The following is a 17,201-nucleotide window of genomic DNA, read 5'->3' on the forward strand; positions in this document are numbered from 1 at the left end:
GGGGTGGGGTTTACATTTTAAAAGGAAAAACCAGTTGTGGTTGTAATATGAGATGCAGGAAACAACAGTATTGGCCTTTTGGGTACTGGAAAGTCCTTGGTTACATCAGTTTATCCAGTTTTGGCCAGCACATTTTAACTCAAATACCAAAAAACATAACATTTAGAAGAAAGAAACAAAATAATGCTCAGTACTTGCACAGAAGGAATAAAGAATAGGGTGTGCTTAATTTAGCTGGCAATGTCCTCACAATACTTCTGGGGATGGGGGACAGAATAAAGAAGAGAGGAGGAGATAACACTTTTGCCCATATGTACCTCGTCACATGTGAAGATATTATAAGCATGACTTTTGCTATGTTTCTCCCATCACAAATGCATTATGTAGCTATAAAGTTTAGAGCCTTCCTGGAGGGCCCAGGTGTAGGACCCCCTGTTCTGAGCATCATCCTTTTAACAAAATAGATTTGCCTCAGTAAATGGTCAGGTTTTTGAGACTTGTTCTATGCATGAACTAGATTTGATTGTTAATGATTGAAAAGTTGTCATTTACCTGTTAACTTTTATTTTATTGTTGTTAGTATATTTGGTTCAGAGTGTTACCTTTTTTCCTGAATGTAATATTTTATTAATGGCTTAAGGTACAGCTACTAACTTGCAACATTAATAAAAGGATAGAATTACAACATCATTAAAAGAAACCTTAAATAATGCATCCTATGTATTAATATTATTTGACATTCTTTAATGTGCTTTACACCCAATTGATAGTCTTAATTTCAGAAGTTTAGAAATTCACTTCCACATAGTTGACATTTCTCGGTTAGACCAAGGGTCTCTGCTTTGAAAGCATTATTTTAGGGTGATGATAATTATATTTTATTTTGCTTTGGCAGCTGTTGCTATATTAGTAGCAGAGCACATAATTATTAATATGAATGTTTATCATTCTTTGCTTTAAAAAAATGTTATGCTATCAACAAGCCAAAAAGAAATAAATGGCTGTGAACTCTTTGCTTTAAAAAAGACTGTTTCTGAGATTTTCTGGTATTTGCTGGTAACATCTTGTTTAACATATAATTTTTATGATCAGAGTGCATGGGATTCTTTTGGTAGTTCTTTTACTGTTTATACTGCCAACAAATATATGTGGCAGGCAGGTGTAATTGCTTGCAGGATTACAATTTTGGGGTCTGCACACCCTCTGCTGTAGCTCTGACACTGAGATGTCCCACATGACTTCACTCATGGTCCCCCACAGGCTGAAAGACTGCTCAGAGTTCTTCCTTCCTTCCTTCCTTCCTTCCTTCCTTCCTTCCTTCCTTCCTTCTTGGTTTTTGTATGCCATTCCAATTACTAAAAAAGTTCCTTGCATACAAATATAACTTGTTCACTGTTGCAAGTTGATGCATAATTATTTTTTGCCACTATAGTATGTTTTCTCTATGGAAATAAATAGGGATATACAACATATATATTACACACACACACACATATAATTAGTGTTGCAGACTTTAAAAAAATTATCTTCCGAAAAGCAATATTTTAGTTTATCTTGCTTTTTTCTTTCCAGTGTGTAGTTTATATTTTGTATTTGTAACACAGAACACAAAAAATCAAAAATGTTTCCTGTTGCATCAGAAAGCACAGAGAAAATAACCTAAGAATAACCTTTATAGTCCTGCAATGGTACACTTATTCTTCCTGAAATGGAAATGACTCCAGGTGTTTAAAAAAAGATGCTGTTCCCTGATAAATTTCCCTGGCAGATAGACGCTAACTTCAAACAAAAGTGGCCATGCTTTGTTTGAGAACTTTGACGATGAGAGAATGTTGCATAAAAGTGTGAGATTTGTCGCTCTGTGACGGTGTTTCTGATTCAGCCTTGTGACCTTCAAAAAGTTTGCGCAGTTGAACTGTGTTCTTAAATATTTTCACAGTCTTAAGAATTTGTTGTCTGGCTTAATTTCTCCTCAGTGCCAGAGGTACTCAATTCTTTCTTATGACTTTGGATTTTGAGTGGGAATGAACTAGCTCAAAACACTGCAAGAGCTTAATGTATGCTCTCATCTCAGATGAATAGTTAAGTGTCCAATATTGTATAAGAAGACTTTTTCTCATGCAACAAAGCTTTCTCATTCTGTCTTATACCATGTATCCCAAAATCTTTTCCAGAATGACCTCCATCCCTCCAGAGGGCACAGAAGGGTGGAGGGACAATCCTCTCCCCTGATGGATGCCTCTTTGTAAGAAGACACATACAATTGGGTGTTTCCCAAGAATATTTAATTGTGATGCCTTACACTGTCTCTTACAGTTTAGTAAGATCCCGTACTTGCCTCATGTAGCTTTCCTGTTAATAATAGAATTCTGATCTACACTGAAAACCATGTGGAAAACCTATGATTAATTTCCAGAGAACACTTTTAGAAAATGCATAATTCTGCTTGCCAAATGAAGTATCCCATCACATAGGGAGGGCCTGCTCGCACATAAGAGTGATAAATTTGGGGTTAATTAATTAACCAATGATTTGCTGCAGCTTGCATGACTGCCATTTTGCATATGCTGTGTCACCTGTGTATCTCCCTCCCTCCCTCCCTCCCTCCCGTGCACACACATGTAGGATCCCAGCTTCTCTGAAAAGGGAAGGGAGGGAAATATCAGCTACTTTACGGTATAAAGTCTCAGAACTTAGGGTGTTTGTGGGCTTACATTTTAAAGATGAGGTGGCAGCTGCTGTTAAACAGGACAAGTAACTTTGCCGTCACTTCAGGTATTGAATAGGCTCTCCTAATTTGGGACAAAATGTCTCCTGTGTCTCATGACAAGTAATTGTTCCTCAGGGAAGGGAAATAGCTGTTCCTACATGTTTTATTTTTTGTTTCTGTGTTTTTGATATTCAACAATATGCCTTCCCATTTTTCCTATAGCCCAATTCTACAGCAAGAGATAGAGCAATTGCTAGGCTGACAACTCACCCTCTGTTGAAAGCAAAAATTGCTCATCTTAAAGGTAAGCCAAAGTTAACCCAGCTAACTTTGCATGCATTGGAGCTTATACTGCAGGGAGGGGCCATTTATAGCTATCCAGAAGTTTAGCCCTCACCACTGGCTGATTAAAGCAGATGGGAGAGATACATAAAATCTGTTGTACGGTGGGGTTTGGGCGTTTTTTTAAATTATCACTTGTCTTCTTATATTCTGTCTTAAGCCTAAACTTTACTGAAACTCACAAATGGAGCTTTGCAATAACGCAGAGTTCTGCATTTTGCTTATCTAGAATAACTGGCGAGAGAATAGAAACATTTCAATGAAAAGCAATATATCCATTCATGTCTCAACTGGCACATAAGCCAGATAGTTGCAATGCTACTTTCTTGTCATTGTGTAGCCAGATACTATTGTGCAAATGTATTGTTGCTCATAGCAGCAAATGGAGAGGTTTCAGAAACTTCTAATTACCACTCTGTTTCTTGAGTTGCCATATCCCTGAAATGAAATAATGATTCAGAAACTTTGGTAGAGCTGTAAATGTACCACAATAAGGAAAGATACGTATTGTTCAGGGGGGTTTTTTGGGGGGCGAGGGTGGCTATGAGAATGAAACACAGCTTGGCAGCTTAATCTTCTGCCTGCTTACTTGGGGGCAATCCCACTAGTCAGTGTCCCTAGGACTGTATAGGCAGTTTTCCCACTATCTTATCTTGTTTTTCACCAATGCTTGGAAAAAGCGTGTTCGTAACCATCCGAGCTTTGTATTTACTCTGTCAATTTGATATACAGATTATTTCAGACCTGTATGTCTAGTGTCATTGCTAATTTCTTCCAAATTCTTCCAATAGATCACCTCTACAGTCACTGTAGCAGTATTCTGGAAGACTAACTTTCTGATTAGAGAAGCAAAGGGCTGCTAGATAATAATTAATTCTTCATATTTCTTCATGGCCCTCTTTTAACATCCTGTATTAACTTTAAAAAAATTATTCACATCATGGAATGATTTTTTTACCCCAGAATAAAGTGCATTTGCAAGAAAAAATACTAAATCTGAAAAACCTTTGTTCCAGCTGAAATATTTTCTCAAGGGCTTGCAATCAACAGAGAGGGATAATCTGTATGTGTGTGTCTGCAGTTACACAGTATTGAAAACATTGGCCTAACTTGCCTCTTATGTCTGGCTTAATGTGTTTGAGCTTCATTATCTGTCTGCCTTTAATTTTAATGTAAGCCCAATAGAAAATACTTTGGATCTTTAAAAGTGACTTGCCAGCCTCTCATCTTCTGATGTTTTCTGACAATGGGCTGCTAGGACAATATAGCCCAATGCCTGCTTATTACACTCAGAACAGTTTAATCCATGGCAAATTGGTCCTGATAAGTCCATGTACAGGGGCAGAGCTGGATTTATTGAGCTTCCAGGTCCTGATGGAGCACAAGGCTTATGTGGAAAAGGGGGCAGACATGTTGTCTGAGGTGTTGAAGAGCTCATTTGGTCTAAGAAAATAAGTTTCTATGACTTTCTCCAAGGAACTATGCGACCACTGATGACAATTTGCTAAACACATTGGGTAGTTCTGTAGAGATAGCTGTGACTATCTCTAGCAAATCTCTACCTCTAGAAAAAAAAGCCTTGAATATCTCTAGGTAACTACATGGCCACTGATGACATGTCACTAAATACATTGTGTAGTTCCTTAGAGGTATTCACGGTTTTTCACTAGAGATAGAGATTTGCTAGAAATATTTGCAGCTTTTCACTATACATATAGGGTTTCTGGCAGTCCACACATTTGTAAGTATGGGTGATTCATAACACAAACATTCAAAACCCAGGGACTACCTGTAAAGGTAATTTAAGGCTATATAAAATGAGAAAAACTGCATAATTCTGCTAGGCCCATTGACTTTTCCTCTGCATAGCAATGTTCTGGTCTGTTAACTTTAAACAATCATAGCACAGCTTTTCCTCAGTAGATTTGAATTTTGTTTGCAGGAGGTTTTAGCTACTGATCTTAGCTTTAAAATGAGACCAAGATGCTATGTATTGAATCTTTCTTTTTGCCTTTTAGGGGGCCTAGTTTTAGGGGGTATAAATGTAACGTGTGTAGCTATTCCTTTGGAGATACTAGCGTATTTTTTTGCCCCCGGGTATGTTTATTTTATACCAAAACTAAAAAGTGTTAAAGGAAGGAACTGTACATCTGGAGGCATTTTCAGGCAGGCATTTTGTGGCAGTTCCCTAGAAGAGCAAGTTAGTGGGACACCTTGCATGAACTTTACAGTACAGAATATGAGCTGGGAGATTCCAGTTACTCTATGCTGTGGGATGACAGTTAAGAAACATTAAAACTGCTGGCTTCATATTAAGAGTGTAGGAGAAATACACTGCTGGTTTGAATACAAATCACATATGAAGTGCATTTCTTTTATGGCTTGGTATTGATTGCATGATACCATTGCATTAATTCTATCAGTTAGAATGGATGGGCAGCTCTAAGTCTAAGTTTTGATGGCTCAAAAGGCCAGACACAGAATCATCCATTTGTGCCAGTGGGGGGGTTTCCTGTATCGTGCAATGGGCAGATTGACAAGGTTTACACAATCAGGCAAGGAAAAGAACCCACATCAGAATCAGGTTGCTGTTTTGTGAAAATGAATGGCAGGGATGCCTTCCAAACCTTCCCAGAATCCTAGAACAAGTCACGGATTGCAGGGTGATTTAGAGACCGCTCTACCACCCACCTCGCTGGGCTCAGGCAATGCAGCAGCCTATGCTTGACCCAAGTAATTATGGAAATGAGGCAGTGTGTGACTGGTGTATGCAGGGAGGGAAAAGAAGCCATGGTAGTTTCTTCTCTTTCTCCAGTCACAGAAACCCAGCCATTATCTATTATTTAACAAAAAAAGACTCATCAATTGTATTTTACCTAATGCAATCATAGGAATATATCAGGATGTCTTACACCACTGGCCTTTCTGGTCCAGTATGGTCTACTCTGCCTGGCAATGACTCTCAAGATTTCAGGCAGGAATATTTCCAGCTGTGTTATCTTAAAGACTTTTACAGTGGAATGCCGTGGACAAACAAAGCAGCTGCTCTGCCACAAAGCTATGGGCCCTTCCTCTTAAAATGTATTATGGCTTTGCTTTATAACCTGTACATCATTATTATGCTTGTATTTTAACATTGCTGCTGTACGTAGAACAATTGAGTTTTTAAAAAAGCCTTTCCCACCCCCACCCCCCACCCCCAGCTGCTGTAAAAGCCTTTAAAGACGCCAGACATAAACCGGCTGGAACTATTTCTTCAGAAGAACATAAACCGGAAGAACAGCTTAGCAAACAACCTGAAGAGACCCGTTATTCCAACAGCAGTGAACATACCAAAACATTTAAACGAGATGAAAACCAAGACAAAATAAAGGTGAAAGAGAAGCCAGGCACTGACATGGGAAAAAAGCAAATATGTGTGAGAGAAAAGCAGAAATCGTTAGACAGTGAGGGAAACTGTTCCTCAGATAATTTTACAGCACAGGGTGCAGAGCATCATGAGTTACTTCATAAGAGTCAAGCAGAGAAGACTGTCTCTCCAGATGGAAGGAAATGTTTGGATGATCTCCTGAGCAGGACAGGAGTAGAGGCTGAAAATGATGCAAGTAAGAGTGAAGAAAGTGGAGCAGAAGAAGAGGAATCCTTTGATGACAGCACTGAAGAGAGGTTCTATAATCAGTCTTCCGATTCTGATGAAGGTGACAGTAATGATGATTTCTTCATCGGCAAAGTAAGAAGAATTAAAAAGAAAGGAGCAGCTGATACTTCATTACCTACTGAAGAGAAAGGCGAAAGGATGCTGCTAAAAAAGCCAAAGGACTCACAACCTGACACAATGCATGACACAGACACAAAAGCTACCTACCAACATGCAAAAGCAACTAAGCTAGAATCTGTATTTTGTTCGTCATTGTGTGACTCTAACAAATCCAAAACTGTGAAGAGGTAAGTTCTCCTTTAAGTTTTCTTGAGATAATTAAGTACATTGTTAGTTTACAACAGCATCTTTTGGCAGATCTTTGAACCATCACTTGAAGATAGCTTAGAGTCTAACCTAATGCCAGTAGGCCAGTATGACCATCAGGGTCTTTCTACAGATCATGGGGCAGTCAGAACTTTGGGGCACATTAGGGGTTTTTTGGTACTGTCCATGGGGTTTTCATGGCAAAGAGTGGGTTGCCATTTCCTCCTCCAGTGGATCACGTTTTGTCAGAGCTCTCTGCTATGACCTGTCTGTTTTCGGTGGCCCTGCATGGCATAGCTCATAGCTTCATTGAGCTCCTGGGAAGGAAAGCTATGGCAAATCTAGACAGCATACTAAAAGGCAGAGACATCACCCTGCCAACAAAAGTGCGTATAGTCAAGGCTATGGTTTTCCCAGTTGCAATGTATGGCTGTGAAAGCTGGACCATAAGGAAGGCTGAGCGCCAAAGGATCGAGGCCTTTGAATTGTGGTGCTGGAGGAGACTCCTGCGAGTCCCTTGGACTGCAAGGCAATCAAACCAGTCAGTCCTAGAGGACTTCAACCCTGACTGCTCTTTAGAAGGCCAGATACTGAAGATGAAACTCAAATACTTTGGCCACCTAATGAGAAGGTAGGACTCACTGGAGAAGAGCCTAATGCTGGGAACAATAGATGGCAAAAGAAGGAGGGGACGGCAGAGAATGAGGTGGCTAGATGGAGTCACTGAAGCAGTCGGCGTGAGCTTAAGTGGACTCTGAGGGATGGTGGAAGACAGGAGGGCCTGGAGGAATGTTTTCCATGGGGTCGCAATGGGTTGGACACGACTTCGCGACTAACAACAACAACAAGGGGTTTTTAGCAGCCCCTTCACTGTTGAAATGGTTTTTGGTAGCTAACAGAAGAGAGTTGTTATATACTGCTCACTCCACCCATGTCTTGGATTTCTCCCCTGTGTTCTTGTGAGAAATGGAACAGAGCAAAAAGGTACAGCATACACCCATTACCAATTAGACCAAGTATATGATCTAAGTTCCTACAGAGAAGGTGCTGAAATAGAGCCAGTGTGACATATTAAACTGTTAAACTGGGACTTAAGAGATCCAGGTTCTAGCCCCCATCTATCCATGAAACTCACCAGCCATTAACTGACTCTCTGACAAACCCACCTCAGAGTGTTGTTGTGATGGGAAAACAGAGGATTATGTAAGCTGTCCTGGGTTTCTTGCAGGAAGAAGTAGTGGGATATAAAGATGATGATGACAATAACAATAGAGAAACAAGTTATCCAAACATACCTCAGAAAAAGCTAACATTTAAGATGCTGAGTGATGGCCATCAGGCCCAAAGGCCTAACTGAATGTAGGCCAGGTGATGGAGCAGAAACTGCTTTGAACTGAACAGGAGTGACTGCAGTGCTATATGTATAAGGCAGTCACACAGTCAAATTTGACTGAAAAGAGGAAATTTCTCTAAAATGGGACGCAAACTTTGTATTTTATATTTCTATAAAAGAAAAGTTGTCTTATATGAAGAACTGCTATTAGATGCACTGTTGAGTCAGTGTTCATATTCAGCTATAGTTGTATCACTATGAGTTGTGGCACTTACAGGTTTAAAAAAAAATGCAGTCTGACTATGCAAATCTGGGAGAAATGGTCTCACATTCAAGATAAGGCCATCTTAGCTATATAATCACAATTATAGAAATCAATCTGGGATCTGTTTATATTGTTAGGTTCATCTTATGGTCACAAAGTTACCAAATGCTGGTGGTTGTAAACAAAGCAATGTCATGGGTTAAAAGTGAAACATGGTGGCATCGTTTATTTTACATGCTTGATAGTATGCATTTTCTGTCCCATTTCCCATTAACCTTTTCTTTCTGTGCTATAGAACCATTAGAGACCATCCTCCCAGAGACAAAGCAACAGGTAAATCAGTTTAATTTTGCTGCTTGGATGTATACAGTGTAAAAATTAAAACTTATGTTTTGTTTTAACAATGTAATAATAGCTGTTTAGTTGTGTTTAGTTGATCTTGACTGGGTTAAATCCAATGTCATGCAAGTAGACTTCCCTTAACTGTCCTTTAACTTCCCACTCCAACAACATCCAGAGGGCCCTCCTACTCCCAAAAATAGATGGGGGCAATATAGGAATAGTGGAATTTTTTTCCACTAGTGGCCTGGGCTCCATTAGTGGATGGCTAGCATTAGATGCAACCTGTTGCTCCTTTTCATGAACTTTGTGGAGGTTATTTGCATTTTTACTTTCAAACATACAGTGTAAAAAGCTGCATTATTTTACTATCCCTTCTCCATATTAAGTGATTTCTGTCATTTTAGTAAAGTTGCTTTTAGAATAATATGCTATTCTTATTATATATAATTTATAAAAGGCCTCACTACAGGGACAAGATGTCTTATTTTGGTTAGATTAATAGAAAATCCATGATGTATCTATGCAAAAGTAAGCTCAGTTTGTTCAGTAAGACTTACTCGATGGTTCATGCATAGAAATTACAGCCTCACCAGAATTATCTCCCTTCCTTCCCATGCCTAGTAATGTGGCCTTTTCAGAAAAGTTTTAATTGGGACATTTTCTGAGAAATTTCCTAGGAAAATTAGGGCAATATGCAAAAATCAGTTTGCATTGGAAAATTTTATGATGCCCTAGAGATCAAATGTAGCATGTTTTATTTATATTTAGGGGGGAAATAAGAAAACACTTTTGTTTCAACACACCACAGATATTTTGCCTGAAATATATGAGGGGGAAATAAGGCACACTTAACCTTCACCTCATGTCACCCCCCCCCCCCAGCATAGCCCAGACAGGATTGCCCCAGGCAAGGAAGATGCCACATGTAAGTCCTTCTTCTGGCTGAACTCACCAAGGCGGTTTCAATCAACACAAAAATAGCTTTCAGCAAATGCGGGTACTTTAAGGTGTAATCCTTTCTGAGGCTATCCACAACAATATAATCTATGTAACATTGATGGGCCTATTTACCCTTCCTCTGCATAACACAGTTTAGCCTTTAAAAAAATCATGGCACAATTTTTCCATCAATTCATTTTTTATTTTGTTTTGCTGGAGGTTTTAGAATGACATTTAACAATCTTCGAAATGAGATCCAGATCTGTATTTAACCATTTTGTTCTCATGTTGGAGTCTATTGTTCAGGGTATAAAAGTACCCCATGGAACTGTTCTGAAGGTTGGTGGTGGGGGCAGTCTTTTAGCCTCCAGGAATATTTTGTTTTATACAAAAAGAGAACAAAAAGGAGGAAGCTGAAATTTGGAGAGTTTTTAGACTAATTAGTTTGTGTGCTAATTACAGTGCACAATGTGAGTTACCCCAGGATACTTATTGTGGTTAAGATGTTATATAGAAATTGTACTGGACTACTTTTAAAAAGCAATGAAACTGAATAGCATATACTTCCCTTATATTGCTTAAATTTATGGGGAGAAATATTAACTGTTGGTAGACATGCTAATACAATTGAGCAAACTAAAGAACTGCATATGCTGTCAGCCACTTATCTGTCTGAACTTTAAAACTTGCAGGAACATTAAAAACAAGCACAATATGTCACTCTTGCAGATTAACTGCTTGTTGATTTTATATAACCCAAACTGTAACTTACATATCAGTGAATTTTCACATATTTGCTCCGAGTAGTCATCTGAAAAACATTAAATGCTACTTAAAAACTGCAGAGTTCACCCAACCTCATAATTGCTATTGGCACCATTCATTGTTACTAATAAACTTGTGTAATGGAAAGTTTGTGCAGAATATAATAATGAAAAATTTGGTCTCATGTATGGATTATGAAGTTAAGCATTCTTGAAAATGGAACTCTGATAGTTCAAGATGGAACTAGTTTGTATACAATCTTCATCTACCCTATTTTTCAGTTTGCTTTGTTCCCCAAATTTGCATGAAATTCAGTTTTTCCATCTATGGTTAATTGTACTGCTTGGAAGATCATTTGCATGAAAAAGTGTAAAATTCTTGACACTGTTAAACATCTAGGTGGAGGTTCTACATGATATATATAAGAATTAATCCATCAAAGCAGATTTTGCATGTCTTTGGCAACCCCTTAGAGCCTTTAAGGTGCACCAGTGCATCACCAGATATCTTTCTTGGCACCCCATAAGATGTTTTGCTGGGGGGGGGGGTAACCTTTTCTTACCAGAAGCTGGAATAGCTTTGCAATAGCCTGTCGCTACTAAAAACTTGGTTTCAAAGGCACTGTTTGGAGGTAGGGAGCTCATGACCCATCTGTACATCCTTATCAGTCTTTTAGGTAGGTTGCTTGTCCTTTGCCATGACAGTTATTTTCACCCTTTTGTCAAATTGCCCTGTGTGCCATTGCCCAGAAAAGTTGCCTATGCTTGCTTTAAAGCAATATAACTATATGACCTCTTAATTGCTAAAATTTCTTGGTTATTTTTTACACAGCTTTGAGGAAAAATCATCCACAAAAACAAATTCCTTCTGGCTCAGATATGAAGCATGCCTTTGGAAGGAAACCATTGGAACAATCCCTTCATCCTTCATGGGAAGCAAGCAGGAAACGTCGAGAACAAGTATCTCAAATTACAGCATTCCAAGGGAAAAAAATAAAATTTGAAGACTAGTTTTTTTTATTAGGACCACCTCTCCTTTTTTTACTTTATCCATCTGGCATGCTTGTGTTTACAACTGAAGTTTTTTATATATGCAAAGTAGTATAAGCTAAAAACTTGAAGACAAGCAGCATTTTCATTTAGTAGATTTCCAGTGTGTAAAATAAATGTAATTTTTAAGTCATTAATTGACAGAGGGATTTTTATTTAGAAAAACTCATCTCAACATGTGCCACATTTGTCAAGAATGCTTCCAGCTGATGTATTTTCAGTGTCTTCATGGGAACTGGCATAAAAGATCATGGATTTGATGTTGAACTGCCAACAGATATGGAAATCTTACACATATCCAAGGGAACGTTTTGAATCTCCCTTGGTTACCATTCTGCAATAGATAGATTTTCAAAAGGAGAAACCAGAATGCAATAACTGTTAAAACTTAATGAAGTTTTATTCTGTTAGTTTTTGACTAGGCTAGAGATGATCTTGTCAATGGTAACTTGAAAAATTTATTTTGTATGATTTGAGCTTTAAATTAAATTAAAAACAGGTCATAATGAATTGGCATAATTTGAATGTGCTTGTTGTATTATAAGTAATCCAATTGTTTTCCAGTGTTATTGTAAGCTAGCCATTTTAATAACCACTTTAGCCCTCTGTTGGTATGAGCACAGAAAATTGTCAAACTCAACATGGAAAAGCATCATTTATTTTGTCTACTTGCCATTTCTCAATCAGCATAGATGGCACCCTAAGTTTATTACAATCCTCCAGTGTGTTAAAAAGTTATGCATGCCTAAAAAATCTAGCATGCTTAATATAAAGAAAATTATTTTGCAGACTTTAGTTAAAAATTCTGAAAACTGAAAAACATCTTTTTAAGTGTTTATGAATGGTAAAGATTACTTAGTTTTTCTTGGCAACTGACCCTAACAGTTTAAAGACACTTAAATTACCTAGATTTACAGCAAAACGTGATAAAAAATTTACCCATAATATTACAGGCAAGAAGAGTTAATGAATGCAATTTCATGTCCCCTATTTTATTCATTCATACAGAACAGTGCTTTTCAACTGATAGTACTTATGCTGACATACTGGGAAGTACCACTACTTGGAAAAAAAAACTATGAAAGTAAATTTTTTAAGATTTTCAGATTTTTTTTTAAACTATTTTCAATTCTGTTTAGTGGCACTACTGCAACATGTTAAATTGAAAAAGAGGTTCCATGTTGTCAGGTATTGGCTGAACACAGAAACTGTAACTTGGTTTACTATTTTAGTTGTAGAAGTAGGGACAGTCTGAACCTGAAAGTATATTTGATTTTCCAAAGTGAGAAATGTGCCAACAAAGTGATCTATTACAGAACTGCTATCTCTGCTGACCTGTAGAGACTTAAGTGACCTGGCCCAGGTCATTAACATCACAAGTCTTGCAGTCATATATACTTCATGAATTGATCATATTTTCATAATGTACAGCCAGTGACATTTTAATCTGGTTACCCTTCTTTGGAGCACGTCAAGACTGTGATGGTTAAGGAATATAGGAAACACTGGCCCTGTATATTAGCACTGACTTACAATTACTCTTCCAAACAAGCGCATTTCAGAGCTTTACCAGCCTTACCTGGAGTTGCAGGGAATGACCGTGATCTTCTGCATGCAAAGCTTATGTCCCACAGAGTTACTGCCCTACAGACAGCACTGTGCCAAAATGGATGATACCAAGGTACAGATGCCTACATTACTGGACTCAGGCTGGAGCTGGAAAGTTGGTGTGCCTTTCACTCTGCGTGTTTGCTAGGTTTGCCTGTCCTCAAGCTGACCCAAACTATCACCCATAAATATCAGTCAGAACCACTATGTCTGATGTTAGCTATGATAACAATTCATTATACTGTGGCCATGTTATAATGTTCCTTTCTAAGCACAAATGATGGTAATTGAGTTAGGTTGAGTTCAGACTACTAATCCCACTTCAGTTTTAGGTCAAATCAGTTTTCTTATTTGGCTGAGTTTGTAAACTTCAAGCTCTCTGGTTCAAGTTCTGATTTGATCAGTATCTACAGAGGGATTCATTTTTCTCGCATCATATAAATTTTCCAGTTGCTTGAATTATATAAAGCTAATCTAGTAAATGATGCAACACAGTGCGGTATCGAGTTTAACACTTTTAAGTTGTGTGTGAATATTTTGTCACTGCTAGGTTAGAATGTGCTGCATGCTCTATTGTTTCCCTGTATAAATACAAAATTTACTTCTCCATTTCCAGGTATTATGACCAGTACTCCATTCATTAAGCTCCCTGGCTTAGCTTCCCATCTTCACAGTGAGACCACTTGAGCTGATGAGCCTATTGCTTCTGAATAACTTGACTGATATTTTACACAGCCTTATATTTAAATTGGCATTAGATTTAAATAATACCATCTTCCTCAGAGAAGAACCAAATAATATACCTTTTAACCTATAAAAAAAAGATGTAGGTTACATTTTTGTGGAAGCTGGAGAGATCTGAAACATTTTTATTCAGGTCATTTTCACATAAATTTGCAACCAGGATACAAGAATGTAACACAAGAATATGGAAGTTCAGTGAAGAATACAAAACTAGTGTATGAATATTCATAAATAACTTTTCAGAGAAAGATGCATAGATTTTAAAAGTAAGGCTCTTAGAAAAATTGAAGTAAATGTTAAAAAAATTCCTTGAAGAAGAGTGGCTTTTCATTAAGTTTGTAACATTTGGTTGCTTATAAATTTCCTGACAGCAAACTTTCAATTCAAGTTAAATATGTAAGCACCTTTGTAACATCTGGAATGTGAAAAACAATTTTGCTGTACTGAAAGGCACAGGGTAGAGCACTTTCCATTAAAAGGAGTGCACACTTCAGTTATTTCCAACAAAATGATAGGAATGTACAAAAAGGCTGACTAGAAAAAGTCATTATTGGTTTACCATTAGAAATCCCTTAGATATAATCATGGATCACAAAATGTTTAGACTAGCAGAGCTTTGAGTGCTGTGAGCCAAATGGATGGGACAGCCAAAGAGTGAAGAAAATGCATCTATCACCTTCCACTATGTCAGATAATTCATCTAACTAAAAGGCAAAAAGATGTGGCTCACTAATTCTTCATATGCTTCAGAGGCCACAAGAAACTCTCCAACATTCTTCATAAATTAGTTTGTTTATTTATTTTGGTTAGGCTAATCTTAGAAACTTAGATCTTCGCTAAGACCTGACTTCACAAGTGCCAAATAGTCATGTTTGCTACAGAAGTAACAGCATATATTTTTCCCATAATTTTGTAATGAGATACGGGGTAGTGATCCTGTATAGCAAAGTTACTTAGAATATCAGGTAGCCCAGCCCTACCCATTCAAGCTGCCACCATGGAGCCATCAGTTTTCCTGAGCCCTGCTCCCCTCCATAGTCACCAGCACCGCAATTCCAGTATCAGTTTTGGCTGCTGCTATTTACACACTTTTTTATATTAGCAAGCGTACTAAGTTGTAGGCAACTGTAGTTGTTGACCTAAGAAAGGGAGCAACATTTGTTAGTGGTCAGGTTTAGAAGTAAGGTGGTCAGGACTGGTGGTTTCAAATCCACCAGAACCATGCAAGTGAAGAGGCGGCACTGGCAAGCAGAAAAGGAAGAAACAAATCTTGTCAGGGTTCATAAAATCTGGCAGGGACGTTGTTGCCCCAGATACAAGGTCAAGCATTTGATCTAAATTTTATAAAACAGTAATACTGGTAAGATGAAATCCAGTGGTGTCTTTCCACTGACAGAATGGATTTCATCCGTTAGCTTAAGGAAAATGAGTCATCCAGCTCATTTAAACAAAATGCATGTTGTTTGGAGTCCAAACTATCAATTGTCTCCAGAAAAGAATTACTGAAACTATCATATTCTCCAAGCTTTGTATTTCACTTTTCACATATTGTGATATAAGCAATGCAGTTTAAATGCAGCTGTTTTGACATCAAACACTTAAACATCAATTGGAACATTCATGTGGGGCAGAAATTATCTCAATTTTCAGGTCAGGGGGAAAACTATTGGACTGTCAAAATGTGTTTCAGCCAAAAGAGGAATAATTAGACCTATAATACCCATTAGAGTTGCAATTTGTTTAACTTCTGAATGTTAGACATCTGGCCCCTGCATTGCTACTGTAATCTACAACTTGTCTTGCTTATGTCAAGAATTCTCATTGTATATATTATTTGATACAGCATGTTTAGATACTTTCATTTTTTAAAATGCATTCTTTCTGAGTAGCTTGACAGGTTAAAAGTGCAAAACTTCATAGTTTTCTGAGAAACAAATTGGCCCACTTCTGACAAACCAGCTATTGTTTCATAAGGTCAACAGAGTACAGTGCTGCTAATCTCTTTTTTATCACTTTTATCACTTTATCACTCTTTTTTATCACTTTAATTTTTAAAATTAGCTATATATCAGGAACTGTTTTAATCTAGATTAACCAAGTTCTGATTCTGGGAGTCAGTGTCTACGTATCTGTAAAGCAGAATCTTTCCAGCAACAGAAAATGAAAATGTGCAATCTGCAGTGAACTGCACTGGATATGGGCAGCTTCAGTGTTTCACATCTGAGAAGTTGTTTGGTAAAAATGCAGCTTAATGTAAATCCCTGTCCAGTATAAAAATTAGGTTGTAGGTGTTAGTGGGTATAGCTGTAGGCTAAGCATTCAACACTATTTAAAAAGATGCGTATGTTTTATTAAGCTAGGGTTTTGTACTGATAGAAACTTAAGTTTCCCTAGCTGATCCAGAGTTTAATCATGGCCACTGATCTTTTATCCTGTTCTCAACTGTCAATATTAAATAGCTGCAATCAAAACAATTGTGAAATCAATTCCATAATTCCAGAGGACTTCCAACACTTGCAATATAGCAAAAACAAAACAAAAAAAACCTTCACAAAACAAGAAAGGAATGTCAGAAACATCTTTTGTGATAATGGGGGACAGGGCACCATTTTTTAAATAATAATGTAGTCAAACCTCTATTTTTGCAGGTCCAAGATTTGATTATTAATGAGTTTCAGTGCGCTGAAGAGCTGCAGATTACGCACTCTGGAGACACCACACTCAGTCTCGGTACTAGCCAGCCTCACTCACATGACTCTAGAGATATATTCATTTCTTTCCCTAGAGATGTTTGCAGTTTTTCCATTTTCGCAGGGGTCCTGCATCCCTAACCCCCATGAATGTGGAGGGCTGACTATATAGGATCCCACTGGGCATACATGAACCATCAGATGAAACATCAAGTTGCTCTTTGGATTTCAGCCTATATGAATACCTTTTAAATTATTTAAGCTCATTCACAGATAGTGTACTGACTGACAGTAGTCAAGGGGAAGACATTTCTGTGAACGGGTTAACTTTCTGTACAATTTGAAATTTTGAGTATAAAGCACCAAATTCTTACTGTTCTCAAAAAGATGACTGCATGAATTGATCAAGATAATTAATTCTGAAGAAGGTCTTAATACTTCAGAGTCACA

The 17,201-nt window shown here is 37.7% G+C and overlaps 1 protein-coding gene across 2 annotated transcripts in view; it reads left to right on the plus strand.

Annotated features, from left to right (window-relative positions):
* Positions 1-12,228, plus strand: part of SRFBP1 (serum response factor binding protein 1) — a 58,525-nt gene extending 46,297 nt beyond the window's left edge. For both annotated transcript variants that reach the window (XM_044445948.1, XM_044445949.1), the window contains exons 5-8: positions 2,933-3,014; positions 6,256-6,997; positions 8,910-8,947; positions 11,492-12,228. In XM_044445948.1, the coding sequence (XP_044301883.1) occupies positions 2,933-3,014; positions 6,256-6,997; positions 8,910-8,947; positions 11,492-11,670 (1,041 nt within the window). In that variant the 3' untranslated portion in view covers positions 11,671-12,228. The remainder of the gene's footprint in view (positions 1-2,932; positions 3,015-6,255; positions 6,998-8,909; positions 8,948-11,491) is intronic.
* Positions 12,229-17,201: the final 4,973 nt, after the last annotated feature.

This window comes from Varanus komodoensis, unplaced genomic scaffold (genome assembly GCF_004798865.1).
Source record: "Varanus komodoensis strain SLA01 unplaced genomic scaffold, ASM479886v1 scaffold5, whole genome shotgun sequence".
NCBI classification, from domain to species: domain Eukaryota; kingdom Metazoa; phylum Chordata; class Lepidosauria; order Squamata; family Varanidae; genus Varanus; species Varanus komodoensis.